At 55.6% G+C, this 27,978-nt stretch overlaps 1 protein-coding gene across 3 annotated transcripts; it reads right to left on the bottom strand.

Moving 5' to 3' along the window:
- Positions 1–676: 676 nt before the first annotated feature.
- Rangap1 (Ran GTPase activating protein 1) lies at positions 677–25,984 on the bottom strand. 3 transcript variants are annotated; one of them, XM_048354772.1, is made up of 17 exons: positions 25,749–25,984; positions 21,325–21,474; positions 15,473–15,600; positions 14,104–14,163; positions 12,183–12,362; positions 10,600–10,734; positions 8,913–9,071; positions 7,939–8,052; positions 7,368–7,467; positions 7,183–7,267; positions 6,098–6,179; positions 5,996–6,064; positions 5,012–5,131; positions 3,518–3,620; positions 2,310–2,398; positions 2,096–2,217; positions 677–1,594 (listed from the first exon to the last, which is right to left on the bottom strand). In XM_048354772.1, the coding sequence occupies exons 2-17, from the start codon at positions 21,434–21,436 to the stop codon at positions 1,525–1,527; spliced, it is 1,728 nt and encodes a 575-aa protein (XP_048210729.1). In that variant the 5' UTR covers positions 21,437–21,474; positions 25,749–25,984; the 3' UTR covers positions 677–1,524. The 3 variants fall into 3 exon arrangements, with proteins under 3 accessions (XP_048210729.1, XP_048210734.1, XP_048210725.1); XM_048354777.1 differs by having other exon boundaries at positions 5,996–6,129; positions 6,163–6,179; XM_048354768.1 differs by having other exon boundaries at positions 5,996–6,179; positions 25,749–25,983.
- Between the last annotated feature and the right edge of the window lie 1,994 nt (positions 25,985–27,978).

Here is a 27,978-nt window from a genome sequence, read left to right as displayed (position 1 = left end):
TTTGTGCTTATACCTACATACATGGTTTATATTTTTTGTTTTTGTTGGTCGTGGGGCTTGAACTCAGGGCCTGGGCACTGTACCAGAGCTTTTTTCACTCAAGGCTAGCACTGGAGCACTTTGAGCCACAGCACCGCTTTTGGTTTTCCTGATGCTTAACTGTAAATGTCTCACCGACATCCCTACCCAAGCTAGGTCCTAAACAGCCTCCTACATAGCTAGGATTATAGGCATGGGTCACCAGTACCCAGCTATTTGGACTTTTTCTGCCACCCATCCTGGGGCTTGAACTCAGGGCCTGAGCACTGTCCCTGAGCTTCATTTGCTCAAGGCTAGCACTCTGCCACTTGAGCCACAGCACCACTTCCGGCCTTTTCAGTGTATGCGGTGCTGAGGAATTGAACCCAGGGCTTCATGCATGCTAGGCAAGCCCTCTACCACCAGGCCACATCCCCAGCCCGGGCTCTTGGGTTTTGTGACACGACGCTGCATGGTCTGTGAGTGAAGTGTGTACAGCATTCAGAGAGCCCCGCCGGGTAGAGCCGCCATCTCAGCCCCTCACCACCTTACACGAGCACTGGGGGCGAGGAAGGGTGGAGGCCCCGGGTGGGGCGGGTCTGCTCTGGGACCCAGTAACGCGCGGCACTGTTGGAGAATTGAGGTGAAGGAAGGCTCGTGGTCACCACAGCTACCACACGACTTTATTGGGAAGCTCCCAGGCACAGCCCAGAGGCAAGCATGAGGCGGGGAGAGCCGCGAGGGGGCCGCGGCACCGCTAGCCCAGCCCCAGCCCCAGCCCTCCCCAGCACGCAGGGCCTTTGGAGAGCAGACACCGCTCTGCCGTGGGGACCTGCCACCCTACCCTAGGCTGAGGAACAGATCCGAGCCCGCCGAGTCCCCCGAACGCCCGGGCCGCGCTGGACACCGGGGCCTGCGCAGCCCCAGGCGATTCCTGTTCCAGGACCGTCATGGGTCAGCCCCCCCGCCCCCCGCCCCCGGCTGCTCTTCAGGTCCGCGAGGTGTCGGGGGTTTGACCTCCAGTCCCACTGGCAGTCTCTGCTCAGTCCCGGGGGCCGGCGCGGCAGGCGTGACTTGGTGACGAAGGCAGTGGCTGCAGGCCCAGGCTGGATGCACACCAGCCCCACCGCGACACAAAGGCAGGGCACAGGACGTGGGCAGCTGTTTCCCAGGCTTTACTGTGGCCCGGGAGGGGGGCAGAGGCAGGCGGGGAGGGCCGGCCGTCGCGGCCTCAGGCCTGGCCGCGGCTCAGCACAGCGCCCTCGGATGGCGGTGAGTTTAATGGCAAAGCGGCTTGCAGCCCTTTCCTCTGAGGGCCAGCACCCCACTGGGGACCAGACCCAGCCCCCAGATCCCCACAGGAAGCACACCCCTGCACGCACCACACCGAGCCCTCCCTGCCTCTGGGCGGAGCCTGCCCCGGGGGCGGGGCTGCAGCTCAGGTCCTCCAGTGTGTCCAGTCACAGGTGCAGGCTAAGGGGGAGAAGAGGCGCGAGGAGGCGGAGGCTAGACGCTGTACAGTGTCTGCAGCAGATTGTGGCGGGCGAAGGAGCAGGATTCCAGGGCGCCGTTGGGCCTGTGGGGAAGACGGGTTAAGCCAGCGGAGCCGACACCCCAGGGCCGGAGCCCCAGGTAGAATGGGGGTATTTCCTTGTCAGACTCATTGTTCTGACTTTCAGGGATTCTGCAAGGGAGTTAGCAGTCTCGTGGCCTTTCTGCACTTCACATGGCCAGGCTGGGACCCTTGGAGCAGGCCAGAGAAACTTCAGCCCATCAGGGATCTGAGGTGGGCAAAATGACAAGGTCAAATGGGGCACTGGTGGCTCACACCTCTAGTTTATCTCTTCAGGAGGCTGACATCTGAGGATTACAGTTCAAAGCCAGCCAGGGCAGGAAGGATGGTGAGGCTCTTACATCCAATTAACCATCAAAAGCCAGAAGTGGAGCTGGGGCTCAAGTGACAGAGCACTAGCCTCGAGCAGAAAAGCCAAGGGACAGCACCCAGACGCCGAGTGCAAGCCCCAGCACTGGCACGCACACGTGTGCACGCACACACCCGGAACGCGGTCGCACTCACTTGGTCATGAATGCCAGCAGCAGGGGTGTGAGGGCCTTGGGGAAGTAATCCTGCTGCACCACGTGATTCAGCACCATCAGGGGGCCGTAGAGGTTGGGAATGGCTTTGATCTTGTCTTCGCTCTGCGAGAACACACAAGGGGTGGGCGAGCTCCAACGCCGCCTGCGCAGCCCCGACCAGCACAGGGCCGAGGCCGCCACGCTCCCCGCCTTACCTTGAGCAGACCCATGTGGACCAGCAGCCTGGTGAGGAAGGCGTTGGAGTTGAAGGACGAGGCGCCGAACGCCTTCTTCATGAGCGCATCTGCAGGGGCAGAGGCAGGCAGCAGGGGTGGGGGGGTGGACAGGCGTGTGCCAGAGGGCACCGAGGGCCCGGGCTCAGCCCTGCCTCACGGCCACCCTCCCCTAGCAAGACGAGGGTCAGGGAGGGCCGAGGGAGATGGCACGGATACTAGACCCAAGGGCGGCTGCCAGTCATGGAGGGGGAGGGGCTTGCTCAATCTGCTCGCTGTCCCCACCTTGCATCACAGACTACCATGGAGGGGGGGGCAAAGCCCACTGTACGCACCTCACTCACACAATGGGAACAGACATTGTGGGATGGGATCCCCATTGTGTGTACTGTGTGTGTGTGTGTGTGTGTGTGAGAGAGAGAGAAGCAAGGGGGCCAGCTGGGCTTGTGACAGGCTATCCAGTAGTCTGTGGAGAGAACTGAAGCCTCAGCAGGGTGCTGGTGGCTCACACCTGCAATCCTAGCTATTCCGGAGGCTGTGATCTGAGGTTAATGGTTCAAATCCAGCCTGCACAGCAAAGTCTGGGAGACTCTTATCTCCAACTATCAGAAAACCGGAAGTGGTGCTGTGGCTCAAGTGGCAGAGGGCTAGCCTTGAGCAAGAAGAAGCCAGGGACAGTGCTCAGGCCCTGAGTTCAAGCCCCAGGACTGGCAAAAAAGAAAAAGAAAAAAAAGAATTCAGGCCTCCTCCTTCCGCAAATCATCCGGAGGCTCCCAGGGACGGCTCTCATCTTTATCTCAGCGTCCCTCACGTCCCCTCTCCTGCACCACGCATGGAGCCCTTTCCCGCAGGCCCTTCCTCTCCCCTCTGCCTGGCCAAATGACAAGGTAGGGGCTGAACTAGGAGACAGAATGGGAAGGCAGAGGGGGACAGGGAAGACCACCTCATGCGCACCGTGGTGACCTCTCCAAGGACGCAGCCCTGACCAGACAGGATGTGTCATGACTTGGAACACGGGACCACAGGGCCTTCCTAGCCAGGCAAGCCCTCCATTGATTCCTCCTACATACAGCCACGTGGCTTCAGGAGAGGCCTCAGTTTCCCCAGCTGGAAAGCGACAGCACGCAGGCTGCTCCGCGGGCCGCCCGCAGGGAGGGGAGGAGTGCCCAGCCCCCACCGCGCCCATTTACCTACGGCCTCGTGCACTGCGGCCCTCACCGAGGCTTCATCCTTGAACACGGACGCCACCTTCAGGAAGGCGCACACCACCTTCTCGGGGTCTGACGTGTCCGTCTACCGACAGAGACAGCGGCTAGCCACAGGAGCCAGAGCCTCGGGGCTCCAGCCCACGGGGCAGGCTGGTGGGACGCGGCGGGCGGGGCGAGGGGGCGCCGGCTGGGGTCCGGGCCACGCGGCGGGCGGGAGGGATGCGCCAACACACAGCCCGCCTCGCAGCGCTGGGGTTTTGGTGTGGTTATTTTTTTGGAGCCAGTACTGGGGCTTGAACTCAAGTATGAGGTGCTGGCCAGAGCTACGTTCCTCAGGGCTGACACCCCACCACCCGAGCCACGGCTCTGCTTCCAGTCGGTGGTTAACTGGAGATCAAAATCTCAGACTTTCCGGCCCGGACCAGCTTGGAACGGATCCTCAGATGTCAGCGTCCTGAGCAGCTAGGGAACCGGCGTGTGCTACAGGCAGGCGTGAGCTTGCAAGCAGGTGTGCACACTTGAGCTTTGAGAAAATCCCCTAACTGCAGTCACTGCTGGGGTACGGTGGAGACCCTTCCTCATACAAGCCACGCAAGTGTCCGGGGAGGTGACTTCCTTAAGCACTGAAGGTTAACAGATGTAATGGGCCTTCTTATTTATAGGCTTGTATTGAAACAGACCAGAACAATCAGTTGCGATGGCTTCTGCCTGTGATACCATCGACTCCTAACGACTCAGGAGGTTGTGCCAAGAGGATCATGGTTTGAGGCAAAAAGTTCACAAGGCTCATTCATCTCAGTTAATAAAAAAATGGCTGGGTACAGGGGCAGTGTCCATCAACACAGCTCTGCAGGAAATGTAAATAAGGATGGCGGTGCAGGATGGCCTGAGCACCGAGGGGAAGCCCTACTTCAAGTTACAGAAGTTGGGCTGGGAAGGTGGCTTAGCGGTAGCGTGTGTGCCTGGCATGCATGAAGCCCTGGGTTCGATTCCTCAGCACCACATACACAGAAAAAGCCGGAAGTGGCGCTGTGGCTCAAGTGGCAGAGTGCTAGCCTAGAGCAAAAGAATCTCAGGGACAGTGCTCAGGCGCTGAGTTCAAGCCCTAGGACTGGCAAAAAAAAACCCAAACAAGTTAAAAGGGCTGACTGGAGGCATGGCTCAGGCAGCAGTACACCTGCCTAGCAAGCTCAAGGTTCCTGAGTTCAAGCCCCAGTATGCCAAGGCTTCTAGCCTTCTCCTGCAAAACAACTCTCCAAAACCCTGGGCTGGGAGCTGAGCTCCACTGGAGAGTGCCTCCCAAGCCTGAGGGCCAAGTGCAAACCACCCCAGCACCTCCCGCTCCTCTGAAAGCACCGCGGCAGCTCAGGCCCCCACGCGATGGCGGCGTGCGGCCGGTGACTCAGCCGCAGGGCGGAACGGGAGCTGCGCGCGCAGGGCGCAGGGCGCAGGGCGCAGGGCGGGAGGCGGCCTTACCTGCTGGGCGATGAGCACAGAGCCCTTGGGCCCGAGGCGCAGCAGTTTCTCCGGGGAGGGGAATGCCAGGAAGGTGGGCACGTCTGTGGGGGGCGGCGAGGACAGCACGGGAGCCGGCTCCTGAGCGACAAACACGGCGGCTCTCGCGAGGCCCAGACCCCGCCACGCCCAGCTCCCCGCCCAAGCCACCTGGGCTCCAGGTATAGAATTATCCCTCCCTCTTCAGCGCAGTCCCTAGAGGGGGGCGTCCACAGAGGCTGGAGCCACAATGCCCCCATGATGACGTACACGGGGGCTCAACCAACTCCATTAGGAACCGCAGTCCAGCCAGCAGGTACCCAGAAAACACCCACATCTGAGAAGCGCCTTGCTTTTATTGCTTGCAGAACCAGAAAAGCCCAACTCAACGTGAGCGGGGCACCCGTGGTCCTCACCCAAGTTCTCTGAGAGCGTTAGGTGGGATCTCAGATGGTGGATGAATTGGGGAAAACCAAGTCCGTCAGTCACAGCCAGTCCAGGACAGGGCTGGGGCGCGGTCCCTGAGCTACCTTGCTCAGGGCTAGTGCTCTACCACTGAGGCCACAGCTCCGCTTCCAGTTCACTGAAGAGCCGCACACGCTCTCCTAGCTTAAACCAGGATCCTCAGCTCTCAGCCTCTCGAGTAGCTAGGATTGCAGGCGTGAGCCATCAGTGCCATGCTTAGGTTTCTACTGTTTTAGCTCTTAGGTTTTTTTCTTCCACGGAGGGCTTATAAAACTCTGGCCTGAGGGCTGGGAATGTGGCTTACCGGTAGAGTGCTTGCCTAGCATGCATGAAGCCCTGGGTTCGATTCCTCAGTACCACATAAACAAAAAAAGCCAGAAGTGATGCTATGACTCAAGTGGTAAAGTGCTAGCCTGGAGCAAAAAGCAGCTCAGGAACAGAGCCCAGGCTCTGAGTTCAAGCTCTGTGACTGGCAAAATACAAAACAAAAAAAGAACTCACTCCACTGTTGGGGTCCAGAATCTTCCTTGGGGTGGTTGACTCCTCTCCTTGCCCTTCCTGCTGTGGCTCTTCCTCCTCGTCTTCCTCCTCTTCTTCCTCTTCCTCCTCCTCTTCCTCCTCCTCCTCCTCGTCTTCTCCCTCCTCCTCGTCGTCGTCTTCCTCATCATCCTCGCCCTCGTCATCACTGTGGAGAGGAGCTGGCTCAGTGAGACCCTCCCTGCCAAGCAGCCTAGGCTAGCTCAGAGGGGCGTGGGGAGGGTGGGGGGCACGGCTCCGGGGGTGCCCATGGATCACCAGGGAGCACATCCCTCATTTCCTCATCGTCCGGGAAGCCTCGCTGTGGACACAGAAGAAGCTGATCTTGTCCCTGTCCCGACCAAGCCCCAGAGGACAGGAACTTGGCGGGACCTGCCGGGCTGAGGTGTCCCGGGCAGCGCCGTGCAAATCTCACGGTCGCGGGAAGCTGCGTGTGGACGGAGGAGGCCAGGCCCACCGTGGAGTCCCGGCCTCAGCCACAGCCCCCCCCCCCCATAACCCAGGTGAACATGGTGATGCCCCCCAGAAACGAGGGGTAGGGGACGGGGCTGTGACGTAGCAGGCTGCTCCTCTGATGGCCACTTGCCCTTTGGGGGCTTGGCACACCCCGTAATTCTCGCTACCCAGGCTTCTACCTCTTCCTTTCCGGTCTGTGGAAAGCAATCCCAAATCTGCCCCCTGGCAGGCCGGGCCCGCCTCGCACCCCCGCGGCCTCGGGACCTGCCGACCTGGCGCCAGCCTCCCTGACTCGCCCACCCCGCGGCGTGAGCGCTCATTACTGTTAGGCTGTGCGGGTACTGCGGTGTGAACTCAGCCTGGCCACTGTCACTTCGCTTTTGCCCTCAAAGCTGGTACTCTATCGCTTGAATCACAGCTCCACTTCCACCGTGTGTGTGTGTGTTGGTGATAAGAGTCTCACAGACCTTCCTGGCTTTGAACCAGGACCCTCAGGCCTCAGCCTCCTGAGTAGGGATCCGCAGCAGGGAGCCACAGGTGCCCAGCCTCTGCCTCACTTCTGTCAGTCACAACGCTGGTGTCTCACAGCCTTGTTGCCCCGGCAGCAGACACAGGGTCTGGCACGCGGCGGGAGCTCAACCCACCCCGGGCGGGCGGGGGAGGTGGCGCAAGGCATGGCGGGACCCGTTCCTTGCCTGAGGGAAGCCAGCATCTTGGTCATGTGGAAGCCGTCCAGGACCTCCCGCAGCTGCTTGCAGCCGTCGTCTCCCAGGGCATTGCCTGCTCGGGAGGAGAGGGAGGTGAGGGCGGGGCCGAATGGGGCGGGCAGGGGCAGGGCTGTGGTGAGAGCTGCCCTCCCTCCCCTGCCCTCCCCACCTACCATTGAGATCCAGCTTCTTCAGCTTGGTCTTGTCGGCCACGGCCTCGGCCACAGCCAAGGCGGCATCTCTCTTGATCTCACAGAAGGACAGGTTCAGCTCCTAAAAGTCAAAGGTCGGGGTGGAGGCCGGAGAACCATGGCTGTCCTACAGGAGGGGACGGTAGGGCGGGGCACAGGGTGGCTCACACCCGTCATCCTAGCTACTCAGGAGGCTGAGATCTGAGGATGGCAGTTCAAAGTCAGCCCAGGCAGACAGGTCTGAGATTCTCATCTCCAATTAACCAGCAAAAAACTGGCAGTGGAGACCTGGCTCAAGCACCAGCTAGGAGCGAAAAAGCCAAGCAAGAATGTGAGGCCCTGAGTTCAAACCCCCAGACCTACAAAAAACTTCACATTCATTAATGGTAGACCCCGCTGCTCCCGTTTTTCAAATGAAGAAACTGGCTCAAAGGGGTGAAGAGAGAGAAACAGCGCCAAAGGAGAGGTGCTGGGAATTATGCAGGCCCCGTGCCGGCAGCCACCCCCCCCCCCCCCCTCCCCACGCTGAGCCCACGCCAGCAGCCGCACCCACCTGCAGCTTGGGCAGGCCCCCGCGGACGGCATCTGCGATGGCCACAGCGCCCTTGGAGCGCACCAGGCAGTCCCCGAAATTGATCACCTCCACCTGCCTCAAGGTCTTCAGGGTCTGTGGGGGGCAAGGCGCAGAGGCTGGGTGCGGGCCCCGGCCCAGCGATGCCCTCAGCGACGCCCGCACGCGGCGCTGTGTCCAGTCAGTTCCTGTCGCCGCCTTCCTGCGGCCCTGGCTAAACCACCACCACCCTGTTCCCGAGTTATGGCCAGAATTCTTCCTGAAGCATAAAGCAAACAGATCCGCGCATCGCCTACACCCCTCCCTGGCTGGCTGCTTATGACTCCCAGGACCGAGTCTGGAGAGTGAGAAGGCCACAGGGCCTGTCTCCCTTTCGTGGTCTCCATCACTCCTGGGACACCCCCCAGAGCCCACACCCTATCCAAGCAGCACCAACGGAGCGGGGGCCCCCCTAAGTCTCTGCACCTCCCATGTTGTTCTATTGCCCCAAAACGCTGAAGACACATCTTTGTGGCCTAGAGGAAGCCCGCTTATCCTACACCTTAGCCAGAATACCAACTCCATGCGGGGTGCTGGTGGCTCATGCCGGTGACCCTGGCTACTCTGGAGGCTGAGGTGTGAGGCTCACTATTTGAAGCCAGCCCTGCAGGAACGTCTAAGAGACCCTTAGCTCCAATGAATCACCACAACTGCAGAAAGTGGAACTGGGACTCCGGTGGTAGAGCACCAGGCTTGAGTGAACAAAGCTCAGGGACGGCAGCTAGGCAGAAAAAGCCAGACGTGGCACTGTGGCTCGCTCTGTGGTCGAGTGAGCAAAAGCAGCTCAGAGACAGTGCCCAGCCCCGAGTTCAAGCCCCAGGACTGGCAAAAACATGCAAAAGCTCCTCCAGGAAGCATGACGCAACCTGAGCTCTGCGCCCGTGCGGTTCCCACGCCTGTGCCGGCCTGGGCCTCACCTCAGCCATGGCCACGGCGCCCTTCTCGGTGAAGGTGTTGTCATTCAGGTTGATGACCCGCAGCAGGGAGTTGATGGCGAAGGCCTGGGCCAGCGCGGTGACGCCCGGGTGGTTGATCCCGTTCTGCGGCATGTGGACCTCCTCCAGAGTCCCGATAATCTGCAAGGACACGAGGGGGCCGGGGGCGGGGGCTCAGTGCGCCCCGCGGGCAGAGACCGCACGCAGTGGGCACAGGCGGCCACGGGCAGCAGCCGAGGGCAGGGCCGGGGGCTCCGGAGAATAGCCAGAACCTTTCTTTTCTTCCTTTCTTGGGGTCAGTCATGGGCTTGAACTCAGGGCCCGGGCTGCTGTCTCTGAGCTCTTTCGCTCAAGGCTAGCGCTCTACCACTTTGAGCCACAGCGCCACTTCCCGTTTTCTGGCAGTTCATTGGAGATGAGTCTCATGGACTTTCCTGCCCAGGCTGGCTTTGAACCACAATCCTTAGATCTCAGCCTCCCGAGTAGCTAGGATGACAGGCGTGAGCCATCAGTGTGCCCAGCTTAGAACCTTCTTTTGGGCTCGGCTCTCTGAGCTGGCAAGAGGTGACTGCCGGGCTCCCAGCGGCGGAGGAGGAGGTCTGGAGCAACACTTTCTTCGTCTGATGCCCTGAACGTTGTGAGGATATCTCGGCTCTGTTTGCCCCAGAAAACATTTGAATTAAGAGCAGCCGGTGGCTCTGAAGATCACAGTTCCAAGCCAGCCCTGGCAGGAAACCCCGAGATACTAATCTACAATTAGCCAGTTAAAAATGAGAGTGAAGCTGTGGCTCAAGTGGTAGAGTGCTAGCCTTGAGCCAAAAAGCCCAGGGACACCATCCAAGGTCCCAAGTTCAAGCCCCAGGACAGGCACAAGAAAAAGAAAAAAAGAGCAGCTAGAAGGCTGAGCACTAGCGGTTCATGTTTGTAATCCCGCTACATAGGAGGGTAAAATCCAAGAATTACAGTTCTAAGCCAACCCAGGTAAGGCAGTCTGGGAAACTCTCACTTCCGATTAATGAAGAAAATCTAAAGTGAAGCTGTGGCTCAAATGCAGGAGTGCCAGTCTTGAGTAAAACAGTTAACAGACACTGGCACCCCACACGCATGCGCAGTTAGGGCCAGAGCGCCAAGCTCCCACCATTGTGGAGGGCAGGTTTCGTGTCTGCACCGAGCTTACCACTAGGGTGCCACCAGAATTCTGAGCATGGAACACCGGGAGAGAAAAAGAAGGCAGCAGGGACTTCACTGACGAACGCTGCAGGTGCCAGGCACAGGCAGCTCACAGCTGTCATCCTGGCTACTCAGGAAGCTGAGATTTGAGGATTGTGGTTCAAAGCCAGCCGGGGCAATAAAGTCCATGAGACTTTAATGTCCAATTAACCACAGGAGAAAGTTAGACGGGGCTGTGGCAGAGCACTATCCTTGAGCACAGAGAAGCTCAGGGGCACCGCCCAGACACTGAGTTCAAGACCAGGATTGGGGGACACCGGGGCCCCTTAGTGGCGCCTGTGTGTTTTCTGTCTCCCTGCCCTGTGTACTGAAGGCAGCACAGCTGTGGTTGGCTCTCGGGCCTGGCAGCCTGCCCTGAGGGCCGGCGCCGGGGTCACACTCAGGACAGGTGGCCTCGCCACGCGGCCTGCCTCTGTGCAGGTAGAAACAAACAACGTACGCCAAACGCTTCTGCCAACGCAGTGGCGCCATCGTTCTCCAGACGGTTTCTGCCCGCCACGAAGACCTTGAGGGCCAGCGGCTTGCCTTGGGCGCTGGACTTCCGGTGGCACTCGGTCAGAGCGGCTGCCAGGATCTGTGCGAGAGGCAAGGGGAACGCAGGGTGTGGCTGGGGGTCCCCCCGCCCAGCTGCCCCAGAACAGCTCTCCACACTCCCCCACGGGTGACCAAGGAGACAAGTGAGCCACGAAAACACAGGCCACAGCCGGCAGGTGCCCAGCCAGCACTCAGCACACGCGGCACCATTTCCAGCTGCGCACGTGAGACTGAGGCGGGCTGGCAGAGCACGAGCCTTGAGTGAAAGGCTGAAGGGCGGCCCCCAGACCCGAGTTCAGGCTGTAGATCCAGCATAGGAAAGAAAAGAACCAGAGGAACAAAGAAACTCAGTTTTAGATACAGACACATTTTTTTGAGGTCTCAAATTCTCAATCCTTCCGCCCTGGACTCTTTTTCTCTTTCTTTCTTTCTTTCTTTCTTTCTTTCTTTCTTTCTTTCTTTCTTTCTTTCTTTCTTTCTTTCTTTCTTTCTTTCTTTCTTTCTTTCCTCCTCCCTCCCTCCCTCCCTCCCTTCCTCCCTCCTTCCTTCCTTGTGTGTATGTCACACTGGGGCTAGAACTCAGGGCCTGGGTGTTGTCCCTTAGATTTTTGCTAAACAATGGTGCTCCAGCAGGGAAGGTGCCTTAGTGGTAAAGTGCTCGCCTAACATGCATGAAGCCCTGGGTTCCATTCCTCAGCACCACATAAACAGAAAAGGCTGGAAGTGGTGCTGGGGCTCAAGAGGTAGAGTGCTAAGCCTTGAGCAAAAGGAAGCCAGGGACAGTGCTCAGGCCCTGAGTTCAAGCCCCAGGACTGGCAAAAAAAATTAATGGTGCTTTGCTATTTGAGCCACAGCTCTACTTCTGACTTTTTTTTGTCCCAAGGACTTTTCTGCCTGGACTATCTTTGAAGGAGGACACTCAGATCTCAGCCTTGAGTGGCTAGGATGACAGGTGTGAGCCTCGAGGCCCCCAGCGCATCAGCACTCTGTCAGTGGGGTGCAAATCAACATCTTCACAAGGCTGTCCCCGCACCGTGTCCTCAGCCCCTTTTCCCCTCTGCTGAGAACACGCGAGTGTGGACACTCATCGACACTGAGCTTCTCCATTCTGTCTGCAGGAGCCCAGATAGACAGACGGAGGAGCAGCGCCCCCAGTGCCCGTCTGGTACGGGACAGGGCCATCTCCATCCCCCCGCGGGCAGCAGCTGCACGGAGCTCCTCCCTCCCCTGGCTCTGGCCAGCTGTTCTACGTGGCAGAAGGTACAGAGATGCCTCGACTCGGCAGCTCCCGCGGTGCCAGCAGGTTATGCGGCAGCACTGCCTGAGTTGCCAAGCCAACCAAAGAACCTGGGATGGTTGCCTGGCAACCTCACCCTCCCGGTTCCTTTTCCCTTCTCAGGATGCTGCCTCTCTCCTTCCACGAGACAGGAAGGGGGACACCAACTTAGGTAAAGGTACAGGAGGAACTATGCAGGGGTGCCAACTTACCTTGCCACCACCGATGCCCATGCCACAGTTGTTAAGCTTGAGTTCGTGCAGGGTGAAGCAGGCGGGGCTCTTGAGCAGAGCCTCAAATCCACGGACGCCATCAGGCCCGAAAGCATTGTCACTCAGGTCCAGCTCCACCAGCTGAGCCCCCGCGGTGATGAGACCCTCCCCTAGTGAGATCTGGACAGAGGAGGCCCAGGTGAGTGGCGCAGACATAGGCCAAACGCTTCTTTGCTAGGCCCAGGCTTGCCACCAGAGGGCGCCCAGACCAGTGGAGAAGTGGCACAGTGGCTTTTACAGCAGCTTTATGATGGTCCCACATTGGAAACCTAGACTACTCACTGACCATTGACAAGTGGGGCCCAGACACATGTGCTAGTCTGGAATGCTTCCCGTAGGAGGTGGCATCTGAGCTCAGTGTGAACAAGAGCCAGCATGAAAACAACTCCAGGTAGCAGTGAAAGCTAGAGCAGAAAGATACAAGCATGACGCAGTAGATGACAGGCCAGAAGGCAAGCACGGGGTGAAAACCAGGCAAGAGCCTTGAAGATTGGGACAAGATCTGTACCTGTTACTAACTGGCAAGGAAACAGGATCTAGGAAGAAAGGAGACAGGCAGGAGGAGGCTAGTGGCCTCCCAAGTATGACACAGACAACAGATGAGGCCAATCAGAACAGCTGGAAGTAGGTGAGGAGCAGAGCCTGTTTATGAAGGAACGGTAACCTGCTGAAAGTGGGGGTACCCTAGGAAGACAGAGGGAGGCCCCACCAACGCCTCTGGGGTTTGGGCACCATCTGGGCAGGGGGAGGTGGTAGGAAGCAGGTTTGGCAGACCTCTGGAGCTGGATGTATCTCAACCTCCCTCTGACCCTAGGAGGAAAGGTGCAGAGGCGGAGACAGGGAGGGGCACATGTGGGAATGGGGAGATGGCTTAGTGTGACAGAAACAAGAGAGGGGACATTCTGCCTCATCCGAGACATGGTAGTTGAGGCCGTTTCTACTGTCCTTCCACCGCTGGCCTGCCCTTGAAAGGTCTCCCCACCCCCCAAATCAGGCCCAGCAGATGCCCAGACTGTAGGTGGCCACTCCTCCCTGCATCTGGGCCATTGCCTGGCCCGGGTTCTCTTCCTTTCCTTCCTAAAACTTCATTGTGATCAGCAGGATGTGAAGCCAAGAACACTGGCAAATGAATGCGACGAGTCAACAACTGGCACGAGCCAAGTAGGCCACAGGAGAGCTTTCCTCCTGCGCTCCATCTTCTCCCCTGAAATCAACCACCCAGACAGAGTTCCTTAACCTATACTGTGAGTCCTAGCTTTGCTGCGCCTTCTTCTTCTTCAAGGCTGGGCACTAACAGCAGCAGCTCTCAGCGGGGTGAGGGGCCGCCAGGAGACCCGTGTCCAGCATCCTGAGAGCCGGGCCCGCTGAGCGGCCCGGGGTCCGCTGGAAGGCGGTGTGCGTGTATCTCAGGAAGAATGAAGAGCTGAGGCGGCCCGGGCACGACCTGAACAGTGAGCAGCGGACACCTGCACCCGCGGAAGCCAGCCAGGCCCTGCTCTACTGTGTTTCCCTCCCATGCAGTAGAGGCTGGGGACACGAGCCTAACCAAAACGTACGCCCCAGGAAGGAGGAGCTAAGAACGCAGAGCAGAGGAGAGCCATGGAGTCACCCATAATGAGAAGCAAGGCGGGAGGGGGGTGGGGGGGACAGGACACGGGTACAGGAGAAAAAGGGGGGCAGAAGGAGAAGAATCCGGCTCAAAGGCAGGGTCCTCCCCGACTCGGAGAAGGTGGGGCAGGTGTGGCGCTGTCCAGCCTCACACTCAGCAGAGGGGACGAGCCATGCAGCGGGTGTGTGTGTGTGTGTGTGTGTGTGTGTGTGTGTGTGTGTGTGTGTCAGCGGGAGAGCAGCTGCTTCTTACCAGGGCGGGTGGGATCTCCGACCGCAGCCTCCCGGTGAACATGTCGCTCCAGTGGCACCGCTGGGGACGAGGAGGGAGAGAGTTAGCTAGACACCTCCAGAGGTGACACACACCACAAACATCAACAGCATTTCTTGCCTTTTGAACCAAAGGAGAGTCGGGTTGGGGCTTGGGGCTTATACGCGGCAAGTGTTAAAACTCACCACACAAGGGGCCAAGCGTGGTAGTGTCCACCTGTAATCTCAGCTGTGTACATGACACACTGAGCTCACACTCATACAGTACGGTCTTGTGCTACTGATTCATTCCCGCAGAACCTCAGTTCCTTTGACTTAGAAAATGGAGACACACCCAATGCCTTAAGGTGGGGCGATTAGTGCCAGGGTTAAATGAATGTCTACAAAACAGGTCTTTCCAGGTGGGGATGTGGCTTAGTGGCAGAGTGCTTGCCTAGCATGCAGGAAGCCCTGGGTTTGATTCCCCAGCACCACATAAGAAAGATAAAGACAGACAGATTTTTCTCCTTCAGACTTTCTGAACATACATATGTTAATACCCCAGGGATTCGAGAAGGAAGGCAACACTGACATTTTGTATATGTCCGTCCTCCCTCTCCCTCCCTCCTTCCTTTCTCGCTAGCTGGTGCTCTGCCGCTTTGAGCCAAGCATCACTTCCGGTTTCCGGGCTGGCTTCAAGCTGTGATTTTCAGATGGCAGCCCCCCCCCACCCCACCCCCCGAGGAGCCGGGATCACAGGCGTGAGCGGCCAGCGCCTGGGTGCCGCTGCTCTTCTTACTGAGCATGATGACATGTTCAATGGAGCCCACTTGGGGAATGCTGGGATAGAAGTGTCAAAACCCTTTTTATTTGTCAAGAAACAGGCAGCAACCAGAGCTAATTTTCATGAAAATTCTGGGAAGGAGGGGGAGACGGAGGGAGGGAGAGGCCTGCCTCAGCTGTGTCTCCACTACCTTGCCAATCCTGCACCATCGGAATGGAGGCCTAGACACTTTTGCCTAGCCTGAGACCACCGCGGGCGATCAACCAAGCTGAGCAGCCTCAGTCAGGGGTCCATGTTGGCAAAATCTCCATTTTTTTTTATCAGTGTGTTTATTTATTTACTTATTTAACTCTCAGCTGTGGGCCTTGAACTCAGGGCCTGGGTGCTGTCCCTGAGCTCATTTTTTTTTTTGCCAGTCCTGGGGCTTGGACTCGGCCTGAGCCCTGCCCCTGGCTTCTTTTTGCTCAAGGCTAGCACTCTGCCCCTCTGCAGTGGGCTTTGGGAGAGTCCAGACCCAGGCGGAAGGTGTGGCAGCGTGGGAGAAACCTGTCCCCAGCCAGCCCGGATCAGCGGCCGCTGCACATCTTACCTTCAACTCCGACTTCTTCTCTAAGGCCTTGGCGATGACCTTGGCCGCTTCTACGCCCACGGTGTTGCCCTCCAAGCGCAGAGCCTCCAGGCCGTCAAACTCTTCAATTTCCTTAATCACATCCTTAGCTGTCCAGAGCCAAAGAACAACCCGAATCTTAGATTTTTGGAGTCAGGAAGAGTTAGGTGGGGTGGGGTAGAGCAGGACAGACACATCGCGCATACTTCAAGCCTCCTGGTGCCGCCACCACGACCTGGGCCCTAACTGAGAGGGGAGAAGCAGCCAGGCCCACAGCCTAACGGGGCCACCCCGCCAAATCCTGTGTGAGGAAGATTAGAACAAGCTGCATACACAGGCTAGGACCCAAGAGAAAGACTAACTGGCTGCTTGGAGCCAAGGTGATTTCGCCAAGCGGATGGTGCGTGGAATCTCCAGGCATGGGGAAGACGCGAGGCTCGGTAGGAGATGGCACCAAAGTCAGTCGGAGGAACTGCGGGCACATGGCACAAAGGCCTTTTTTTTTTTTTTTGGCCAGTCCTGGGGCTTGAACTCAGGGCCTGAGCACTGTCCCTGGCTTCTTTTTGCTCAAGGATAGCACTCTGCCACTTGAGCCACAACGCCACTTCTGGCTTTTTTTTTAAATCTATGTGGTGCTGAGGAATCGAACCCAGGGCTTCATGCATGCAAGGCGAGCACTCTTGCCATAGGCAAGAGGCATACTGTTTTATTATGATGAAAAACTCAGGAAATGGAGCTGTGGCTGAGGTGGTGGATCACCAGCCTTGAAGGAAAAAGCTGAGACCATGGGGCCTCGAGTTCAAGCCCTAGTACTTACAAAAAAGAAAAATTCCAAACTCCATCAACGTGCACCGAGAGGAAAGGGCAGGCCACAGCGGGAAAGGGCAGAGCGGATGCCATTAAGTAGGGTCACACAGATTCTCCTCGACTTGGGAAATGATCGTTTTAAATTATTTTTAAGTTTTTGTTTATTTGTTTTGTTTTAGTTGCCAGTCCTGGGGCTTGGACTCAGGGCCTGAGCACTGTCCCTGGCTTCTTTTTGCTCAAGGCTAGCACTTGAGCCACAGCGCCACTTCTGGCTGTTTTCTGTATATGTGGTGCTGGGGAATCGAACCCAGGGCTTCATGTATAGGAGGAGGTGAGCACTTTACCACTAGGCCATATTCCCAGCCCCGTTTTTAATTATTTTTAGAAAGTTTTTAGTTATTATAAAGGTGATACAGAGGGTTACAGTTATATGTGAAGTAGTATACAAGCACTGTACCACTAAGCCACATTCCCAGCCCCAAATAATCATTTTACAATACAAAGTTTAAAAAAATTTGAAAATATCTAATAGTGACCACACTTTTTTTTTTTTTTTGGCCAGTCCTGGGCCTTGGACTCAGGGCCTGAGCACTGTCCCTGGCTTCTTCCCGCTCAAGGCTAGCACTCTGCCACTTGAGCCACAGCGCCACTTCTGGCCGTTTTCTGTATATGTGGTACTGGGGAATCGAACCTAGGGCCTCGTGTATCCTAGGCAGGCACTCTTTCCACTAGGCCATATCCCCAGCCCAGTGACCACACTTTTAACATGTATATAGGGATCTGGGTGCTGGTTGGTGGCTCTTGCCTGTCGTCCTAACTAATCAGGAGACAGATCTGGGAGTGACCATTTGAAGTTAGTACAGGTAGGAAAGCCCATGAGACTCCTATCTCCAAATATCCAGCAAAGAAAGCCAGCAGTTGCCAAATGCCAGTGGCTCACTCCTGTAATCCTAGCTACTCAGGAGGCTGAGATCTGAGGATCGTGGTTGGATCCCAGCCCAGGTAAGAAAGTCCATGAGACTCTTATCTTCAATAAACTACTCCAAAAAGTCTGGAAGTGGCGCTGTGGCTCAAGTGGTAGAGTGCTAGCCTTGAGCAAAAGAAGCTTAGGGACAGTGCCCAGGCCTGAGATCAAGCCTCAATATCTGTACCCTCTCACCCCCACCCAGTGTTCTTAAAACAAGCTGTCTGAGCAGGACAGTATACAGTTCCATCTTCCTCCCCATCATCCTCTCTTTGCCTCCATCCCTCCCTCCCCTGTACCATCTCCCCCTCTTCTTCCCTGACTCCACCAGGCCCAATCTCTAGGTCCTGCACCTGTCCAGGGCAGCCTGCTACAATGTTCACATTACCCATTTACTGGAAGGATTATTCGATTGTTACACCACCTTCCTCACTGTATGTGTGTCAAGACCAGCCCATAGCCGTAATCTAAGTGCCTTATACACATTCCCCACACCTGAAAATGTAGTAACCATTATGTCCAGTTTACAGGAGAGTGAACCGGGACACACAGGCGATGAGGAAAGGCCTAGAAAGGTCACCTGGAGGACACTGATTACCCCATGTCCGGAGAGCCAGGCTAGACAGCTTAAGTCTCCTGATTCTAGAGGAGGATGCTGAGCTTTCAAGGAATGACCAGGAGCTGTGGGGAGACCAATGGCAAAGCAAGGCTTCAACTTCACTTTCTCAAAGGGGCTGCTCTCACCAAACTCTTCTGTTGTTTTGTTTGTGGGCTACGGGGCTTGAACTCAGGGCCTGGGCACTGTCTCTGAGCTCTTCAGCTCAAGGCTAGCCTCTACCACTTTGAGCCACAGCTCCACTTCACCACCAAACTCTTCTGTTCCCTTGTGTCCCATTCTGTCCCCAGCCCCTCTTCTGTATCTGGTCGGGGCTGGGTGATCTCAATGCCCCCTCTGGAAGCCGCACCCCAAAAGGTCATCCCTGCCTGATGTCCAAAGATGGGCCAAGTAGACAAGGGGAGAACGCTTCCACAGTCCAAAAAAGCACAGAGACACACACAGGGTGCCAGGGACGCCTTCGCTTCCGCTGTGTGAATGGCATTAAGTGCACAGGGATTGGACACTGTGTTCTGCACGGGCTCAGCAGAGGCCACAAGTACAGGTCAAGTTAAGAAGGCCTCCACCGACGGGGAGGGCAGGGGCAGGAGGTTTGGGTCACAAGCACACACAGGTTTTCAATCCAGGCAGAGCAATTCTGCTGGGCCCTGGTGGCTCATATCTGCAATCCTAGCTACTCAGGAGACTGAGATCTGAAGATGATGGTTCAAAGCCAGCCCCCACCAGAAAACTGGAAGTGGTACTCAAAGCGGAAGAGCACACTACCTTGAATAAAAAGAGCTCAGGGACAGCATCTAGGCTCTGAGTTCAAACCACATGACTGACAAGAAAATAAATTAAAATAAAGCCTCACTCCTCTGTGGGCGCCGGTGGCTCACGCCTGAATCCTAGTTACTCAGGAGGCTGAGATGTGAGGACCACAGTTCAGTCAGCTAGGGCACGAAAGTCCAGGAGACTCATCCCCAGTTAAGCACTAAAGCTGGAAGTGGAGCTATGGCTCAATTAGCAGAGTGCTTGCTTTGCACAAAAAAAAGCTAAAGGAGGGCTGGGGATATAGCCTAGTGGCAAGAGAGCTTGCCTCGTATACATGAGGCCCTGGGTTCAATTCCCCAGCACCACATATACAGAAAACGGCCAGAAGTGGCGCTGTGGCTCAAGTGGCAGAGTGCTAGCCTTGAGCAAAAGAAGCCAGGGACAGTGCTCAGGCCCTAAGTCCAAGCCCAGGACTAGAAAAAAAAAAAAGCTAAAGGATAGCACTTAGGTTCTGAGTTCAAGCCCTAGTACACACACACACACACACACACACACACACACACACACACACACACACACACACACACTCACTCCTAACCTAACAGGTTGGAGATGGGCCAGTCATTCCTGAAGACCAAATAATTATCATCAGGGAGTCTGGCAGGACTTTTATTTTTTATAGCTTGTACCACTGCACAGAGAAGTAGGTTTAAGATGCTTGTAAAGCAAAAAGGCCTACTTTTGATCCTTAAGTAACTCGGTAGAGAAAGAATCCTTGTTCTAGCCACCATCTCTGTGATCTAAACACACAGGCCCGCCCCCCCCCCAACCTGGAGCCCCTCTTCTGGGCCTGCACTTGGGCCTCCAGGCTTTTCTTAAATGCAAGAGCCTCTGTCTTGAGCTGCCTGTGGGTTTGACTTTCCCTCTGCCGCTCACATACCCTCTAAGTCTCAACCCCAGAGTTTAACTCTCATGTGGCTCTTCTTGCCCGCCATGTCTTTTCTCTTTCAAGAACAATTCAAATACCAATTCACTCACAAATGGGGTGCTGGTGGCTCACACCTGCAATCCTAGCTATTCAGGAGGCTGAGAGCTGAAGATCTCAGTTCAAAGCTGGCAAAGCTGGCCTATGCAGGAAAGACCATAAGACTCTTATCTTCGATAAACTACCAAACTGCCAGAAGTGGCTCCAATAGTAGAGCACCAGGTTTGAGTGGAAAAGCCAAGAGAGAGCATAAGGCCCTGAGTTCAAGTTCTAGAAGCAGGCTAAACAAATATAAGTAAAATAAAACAAATGGTGAGCTGGGAATGTGGCCTAGTGATAGAGTGCTTGCCTAGCATACGTGAAGCCCTGGGTTCGATTCCTCAGTACCACATATACAAAAAAAGCTGGAAGTGGAGCTGTGGCTCAAGAGGTACAGTGTTAGCATTGAGGAAACAGAAGCCAGGGACAGTGCTCAGGCCCTGAGTTCAAGCCGCAGGACTGGCAAAAAAAAATACAGGCACTCTCTAGCAAAATACATGCTTTCTGAAGTCAGCGTCTCCTCGAGTTCAGGGCTTTGGTTGGGACACAGTTAAATCCTAGCTCAGCTATTTACTGTGTGACCTTGGAGGAGTTATGTAAGTTTCCTAAGTCCCTTTATAAAACAGCAGCATTTCTGCCTGCCTCCCACAGAGAGGATGGGAGGGTGGAAGATAAGCACAGGGAGGAGTCTGCACATTTCAAGGGACGGATAGCACCAGGCTCCTGGCAACGGAAGGTCTCCGCACTCCTGAGCCCAAGGGAGGAAAGTCAAGTGTTTGTGCATGTGACAACCAGGCAACTTCAGACCAGTTTCTCCAGTTGGGCCCAAACCCCAGGAGGCCTCACAAGTACCTACATAGGTACCTTCATTCCAGATGGCAGGTGACTCAGGATACCAGCCTGGCCAGGGTGGGAAGACCGCATCTACACCCGTGTTCCCACAGGGTCATTTCCATTCCCCTCCCAGACATCGAGTTGCAGGGACCAGACCTCTTGAGAGAGCTGACATTGCTGGGCACCAGTGGCTCACACCTGTAATTCTAGCTATTCAGGAGACTGAGATCTGAGGATCATGGTTCCAAACCAGGCTGGGAAGTTAAAGCTGGAAGTGGAGCTGTGGTAGAGCATTAGCCTGGAGCAAAAAAACTAAAGGACAGGGTTCAAACCTGAGTCCAAGCCCAGAATGAGAGAGAGAGGGGGCTGGGAATGTGGCTTAGTGGTAAAGTGCCTGCCTAGCATGTATGAAGCCCTGGGTTCGATTCCTCAGCACCACATACACAGAGAGAGAGAGAGAGAGAGAGAGAGAGAGAGAGAGAGAGAGAGAGAGAGAGAGCACTCCTAGAATACTGTTTCAATGCAGCAACACCAGGGCCTGAGCCCTGGGATAAGCAGCGGATATTCCCAGACCTGCTTGAGATTGTAGGGGTAAAGGCAGGAATTAGAAATCAAGGGCTGTGGCCTGTGGGTGCCTTGAATTTGCCCTCTCATGACCTACCAGCCCCTCCTTGAGGGAAACTGAGTAAAATGATGCTCGTTGTGAACTTGCCGACTGGCAGGAACACCTATGTGTTGTTATGCATCCTTAGAATGGGCCAGACAACCTCACAGAACAATTAGGAAACAGAATGGACAGGAAGTATTCTCCCTCGCACAACCAGCCAGGAACTCACCATCTTCTGCAGTGTTCAGCTTGAGGCTCTTGCCCTTAAAACTCAGCTGTCCTCCAGCCACCTGGGTTTGGGCCAGGGTCTCTGCCAGTTTGGCGATGTCTTCAGAAGCCATGCTGGCCACGATGGTTGGCTTCCCCGGAGATCTACAAACTGAAGAGGCCAAAACTGAATTAAGAAAGAGGCGTCTGGGGGCTGGCAATGTGGCTTAGTGGTAGAGTGCTCGCCTAGCATGCATGAAGCCCTGGGTTTGATTCCTCAGTACCACACACACAGAAAAAGCTGATGAGGAAGTAACAAGTTGGATAAGAAATGTACTCTCTGCCTTACATATGAAACTGTAACACCTCTGTACATCACTTTGTCAATAAAGAAATGAAAGAAAAAAAAACAAAGAAAAAGCTGGAAGTAGCACTGTGGCTTAAGTGGTGGAGTGCTAGCCTTGAGCAAAAGAAGCTCAGGGACAGTGCTCAGCCCTAAGTTCAAGCCCCAGGGCCAGCCCCCCCCCCAAAAAAAAAGGAGGAAGAAAGAGGAATCTGCTGGGCCCCAGTGGCTAACACCTGTAATCCTAGCTACTCAGGAGGCTGAGATCTGGGGATCGTGGTTCAAAGCCAGTACAGGCAGGAAAGGCCATGCGGCTCTTATTTACAATCAACCACCAAAAGCTGTAACTCAAGTGGTAGAGTGCTAGCTGTGTTTTTCCATTAAGGGATAGCTCCAGGCCTAGCACACACGCGCGCGCGCGCGCACACACACACACACACGTAACAACTCTGGAGACTGGAGGGATGTAGCAACAAGAGGAGCAATGTCTCTCAGCCAAACTGCCTCAGCAGGGAGACTTGATGAAATCATTCCCTCCCCAACCCCTGCAGCCAATGGCAGTCGATGCAGTCAAGTCCCAAACCAATGGCTTTGATCGTTTTGCCAGTCCCAAATACACACCTGCCTGATCATCTTGGCAGCTCTCTGTTTGAGGACCCTGCCCCTCAAACAGGAAAAAGATGGCTAAGGGTGCCAGGTCATCCATCCCAGGGAATGCCCGGCCCCGCTCACTGGCATGACTCAGGGTGGGGCACAGGGGCTCAGCCCACTGGCACAACTGGATTCAAGCCTGGGCCTGGAGACTGTGCTGGACAGGATGGCCTGTCTGCTCCTAGGAGACCAAAGGTGTCTACATCACAAGGGCCACCATCACAATAGGCCAGTGCATAAAATACACGTTCAATCCCTCCTCCACACTGCCATAGGGGGAAGTTTTTCAAGCAAGCAATTCCTTCCATAGCAGACACCAGCTGAGTGTCTCCTGCTGCCACTGTCCACTGGAGAGAGTGGCAGATCCCACGTGGATGCCAAGGCAAGCCCTGGGCTTGTTCACTCGTGCCTCTGACCTACTGTCTACGAAGTGGGGTCCTTTTCATTTGCCCTCCCTGGGTTCCTTTAATTTGCTGAAACAATCCAGATCCATGCAGCCTCACATTCACTGGCTTATTCTAAAGAATGTTTGCGTGTGTGCAAGGTGCTGGGGATGGAACCCAGAGACTCATGCCAGGCAAGCACTCTACCACTGAGTTCTATCCTCTAGCCCCTGCAAAGAATACAAATTTAAAGGATATAAAAGACGCGGCTGGGAGTGTGGCTTAGTGGTAGAGTGCTTACCTAGCAGGCATGAAGCCCTGCGTTCGATTCCTCAGCACCGCATACACAGAAAAGGCTGGAAGTGGCGCTGTGGTTCAGCAAAAGGATGCCAGGGACAGTGCTCAGGCCCTGAGTTCAAGCCCCAGGACTGGCCAAAAAAAAAGATGAGGCCAATAAAGGAATGCATGGAGAAGGTACGGGAAGGGGCTAGCAGCTTCCGTGTCCTCCGGGCTTCACTGCCCTCAGTGTTCAGCAGTCTGGAAGCTCTCTCTCAATTCTCTCCTTTTGGTTTTTCTTTACATAAGCAAGACTGACTAAATCACGGACTAAAGTGGTTACCAACTTATCCTTTACACTCTCTCCCTTCCCCAAAGGCTAGGATGTGGGGCAAAAGCCCCAACCCGCTAATGCAGCTTGGAATTTTTAGCTCCATCCTGCTGCCACCTAGGCAGCTGTGGTCAGCTCCTAGGACTACAAAATGACACACATCACTTTAAGATTTCTATTCCAGGAAGCATGAAGATCACTCCGTGTATACTGTGCGATATCACAGCCAGTGACAGAACTGCTTCTAGCTTAGAGCTCAGCAGATTGGCAGAATAGACAGCGTGGTCTAGGGGGTAACTCAGTGGACTGGTGCGGGATGTGATGAGGCCCTGATTTCCAAGCACTGCAAAAAAAAAGTAAATAGAGCTAAACAACTTCACTTTCCCAAAGAGTTTAAGCACGATCCAGAAAAAAAAGGCGCCCCTTTCAATTTCTTCTTCCTTAGACACAACTGTGTAGCCCCTTATCCTCCCACCCAGTCTCCTTTCTCATCTTACCCTGCCTACAGTCTACAGGTGTGTGTGTGGGGGGGTGGGTGGGTGTGGGTGTGTGTCCGTGTCCAGCTCCACTTCCAGCTTTTTCAGTGGTTCACTGGAGGTAAGAGTCTCATGGTCTTTTCTGTCTGGGCTGGCTTTGAACCTTGACCCTCGAATCTCAGTCTCCTAAGTAGCTAGGATTACAGGTGTGAGCCTCCAATGCTGGGCCTTACAATGGTTATTGGTCTCGTCCTTTGGTTTCGGTCTGAAATGAGACTCAAACTTGGGACCAGACACTTTTACTCATTGGTTAGCATGCTACCAACTAAGCCATCCTTCCAACCCCTATACTGGTTATTTTTTAGATAGGGGTCTTGATTCCTGTATGAGAATGTACCTAAGACTGAGATCTGCCTATTTTAGGCTTCCTACAGTCTCTGGGATGCAGGACAATGTAGCACCTAACTGCTACATTGTATCTTTAGCAATAAGATTATTTTTCTAACTATTTTCTGTTGAATGATTACTAGATAACTTACATATCCCAGGCTGGCTTGCAATTTACAATCCCTATGCTTCCTTCAGTCTCCCAAATGCTAGGATTACAGATATGCACCATATTAGCTTGCAGCTTATAGTCTAAACAAAATATCTAGTATTATAGTGATTAAAATAAATAGGAGGCTAGGGCTATAGCTCAGTAGTAGAGAATATGCCCAGTATATACAAAGCCCTGGATTTAATCTTCAGCAATGAAAAAAAAAACCGATAGAAAGTAAAAATAAAAAGGAAGGCAGGTAACAGAGATTGTGTGTATGTTTTGCTCTTTTTTCGGCAGGAGGGGATAGAGTAATCACAGAAAGCATTATTAGGAAAGAAACAAAGACATGAAGGATATCTTGGAATAAGTTATGCAGGACATCTGGGAGTAAACCATTCCTGCAAAGGGAACAGAATAGCTCAAGGCTTCTGGGGACAGAGGAAAATAGAGGGATAAGAGGAGACCACTCGGAGGCAGGAAGGAAGGCGGTAGATGAGAAAAGAGAAGGGGGCCTCAAGTCACAAAGGCCATTTTAGGAACTGTGTCTTTTCCTCTGAGGAGGACTACCAGGGTTTCTGGCAGAACGTAAGTGCTCTAACCTATCACTGTATAGGGCTTGGTTTTTTGAAAGGTGCCCCAAGAATGACCAATAGAACACCGAACAAAAATTAACTCGAAATTCAACCACCTCTAACAGTTCCAAGTTAGAACAACTTGGAGCTAGTAGTGTTGGGGGTGAGGGTGGGGGAGGGCGACGGAACTTCTCAGCTGGAAAGGCGGTCGGTCCATTCCCAGGTCTAGGAGAGACACACAGACAGACTGGCACTCGCACGCACACACGCTCGGTCCTCCATCCACGTCCAAGCACAAAGACGGACCGATCTGCCCAGAGCCAGCCAGGAGCCGGCGACGGTGTCGAGACAAACGGTTGAGACGCGAACGTCCTCGCTCCCGGCGGGCGGGCGGGCGGGCGGCCGCGTGGGAGCTGTCCTCCGGTGCGCACCCATCGATCGCGCGGAGCGTCGGCGGTGACTCACGCCGACCTCGGGGACCGCGGCGCCGGCCGGCCCGCAGGCGGGCGTGGGCCCGGCGCTCCGGGGAGGCGGGCGAGGGAGACGCGCGGACGCGGGCGGCGTGACGGGCGGGAGGCGGCGGCCACCGGAGGTTCCTCGAACCGTCTCCAGACGAGACGGAGGCGCTCCTGGGAGTCGTCACCGCGGGTAGCCACGGGCGGGGCGGCTTCGTCGAGTCAGACACCCGCTCCGTGCCTCGGTTTCCCCCCCTGGTGAAAGGCCTAGCCACCCCCATTGACTTGGCTCTGCCTAAGGAGCCGCGGAGGAGGCCGTCGGGCGGACAGAGGCGCCCAGGTAGCCGGCCCATGGCGGATCCCGAACCCCACCCCAGCCAGGCAAGCGCCCCGGAGAGTCAAAGAACCCCGACCCTACCGTAAACAGGCGGCGCCGCCGCGTGGGGCGACCGGATCGCGCGCGCCCGCCGTGCGCGGCCGGGTGGACTCGGAGGCCGGGTCGGGTCCGCGCCCGTCCGATCGCTGCCCCTGGGCCCGGGCGCCCCAGTGCCCAGTCCGCCTGCCCGTCAGCACTCCCGGGGCGCCTCGTCACTGGCGTCTCCGACACCACCTGCTCTCCGCCGGGCGGCGGATGATGGCGGAGGAGGAGGAGGATTTTGAAAGCCGGCAGTTTCTTTCCTTCGATTTGATTTGCTCAAGAACGGGCCGGCTTCGCCCTCACCCCGCGCGCGTGGCGCTCTGGGTAGGGAAGTCCCGTTCTCCAGCGCGTCACCCGACGCGTCCCGCGGCGCGAACTACCCGCCCCACAAGGCACCGCGCCAGGAGCGCTCCGCCCCCTCCCCCCTCCCCTCCGGCCCGGGTTTCGGGCTCTTGCTCGCGGAGACGGCCCCGCGGTGTTGGGCCAGGGGACAGCCGGGGACTACGACTCCCGGCAGGCATGGCGGCCAGTCGTCCCCGCCCTTTCCAGGACGGGGTTCGCGCAACTTCAGCTGGCGGAGGCTGAAGCCGCCAAAAGTGTGCCGCGGGGCGACAGCCATCCGTGTGCTACACACGCGCGCGCGCGCGCACACGCTCGCACGGTTCCCGCTGCTTTTTATCGCTGTGAAATGAGAAAGACATGGGAAGGAAGGATGACTTGGGGAATAAGTAAGGTAAAAAGCGCAACTAGAGAAACGGTGCAAACACTCCTTGAACCAAGCGGCACACACTCAACATCCGTCGGGGGCCTCCCGAAGAGGCGGGAAGGACGCGGCCTCCTGGCCCCGGCGCCAGTTAAGTCCTGGGGAAACCACAGAGGAGCCCGAGCTCCCGAATGTCACATACATTCCAAGGCCCGGGATCGCCGGCTCCTGGATGGGGCGGGGGGGGGGGGGCCTTGCTCCCCAAGAGAACATCGAGGCGGCAAACCTTGTACGTTACGCTACTGTGACGTGTTCCAGTTATTTCTGTGGATTCTAATGCGGGTAACATGTGCTGCTGTAAGATGGTATTGGCCTCTTCTCCCTTTCCCTGACAGACAACTTCTTAAAAACCTTTGCAGGACACCTAGCCGGTCATCTGCTGCATCACCGATTGCAAACGTGGGAGAAAATCCCCACACATCTGGGGTCAATGAAATCATCTTGCCTTGGCTGCTGAGTGAGAGTAGGGAAAGCAATTTGTTTTTTTTTTTTCCTCCGTGTTCTCGGATGAGGAGACCGACCTTATTCTTAAAGAAAAAAAAAAAGCTGAAATAATTAGAGACAAAGGAACATGATGTCTACCGCTTTACTATCAAATGATTGCTTTGTTTTGTGTTTTGCCAGTCCTTTTGCACAAGGCTAGCACTCTATCACTTGAGCTACAGCTCCACTTCTGGCTTTTTTTTTTTTTTTTTTGGCCAGTCCTGGGGCTTGGACTCAGGGCCTGAGCACTGTCCCTGGCTTCTTTTTGCTCAAGGCTAGCACTTTGCCACTTGAGCCACAGCGCCACTTCTGGCCTTTATTTACATTTGTGGTGCTGAGGAATCCAACCCAGGGTTTCATGTATAGGGGACCAGCACTCTTGCCACTAGGCCATATTCCCAGCCCCTGGTTGCTTTATTATTATTATTATTATTATTATTATTATTGTCAGTCATGCGGCTTGAATTCCGGGCCTGGGCACTGTCCCTGTGCTCTTCAGCTCAAGCACTCTACCACTTGAGCCACAGCACCACTTTCTACTTCTCTCTTTGTTGTAGTTAGTTGGGAGATAAGAGTCTCTGCTATGGGCTGGGGATATGGCCTAGTGGCAAGAGTGCTTGCCTCCTATACATGAGGCCCTGGGTTCAATTCCCCAGCACCACATATACAGAAAATGGCCAGAAGTGGTGCTGTGGCTCAAGTGGCAGAGTGTTAGCCTTGAGCAAAAAGAAGCCAGGGACAGTGCTCAGGCCCTGAGCCCAGGTTCCAGGACTGGCCAAAAAATAAATAAATAAATAAATAAAGAGTCTCTGCTACTTAACTGCCCTGGTTGGCTTCAAACTGTGATCCTCAGGTCTCAGCTTCAGGAGGAGCTAGGATTACAAGCAGGACCTATGGGCACCCCTGGCTAGTACGAAGAACTTTTTACCATTATAGAATAGCAGGTGTTAATTCCAAACACTTTGAGTGATGTAGGGCAAGATA

The sequence above is a fragment of the Perognathus longimembris genome, chromosome 1, assembly GCF_023159225.1.
Source record: "Perognathus longimembris pacificus isolate PPM17 chromosome 1, ASM2315922v1, whole genome shotgun sequence".
NCBI classification, from domain to species: domain Eukaryota; kingdom Metazoa; phylum Chordata; class Mammalia; order Rodentia; family Heteromyidae; genus Perognathus; species Perognathus longimembris.
This window is presented reverse-complemented; position numbering and strand designations above follow the sequence as displayed.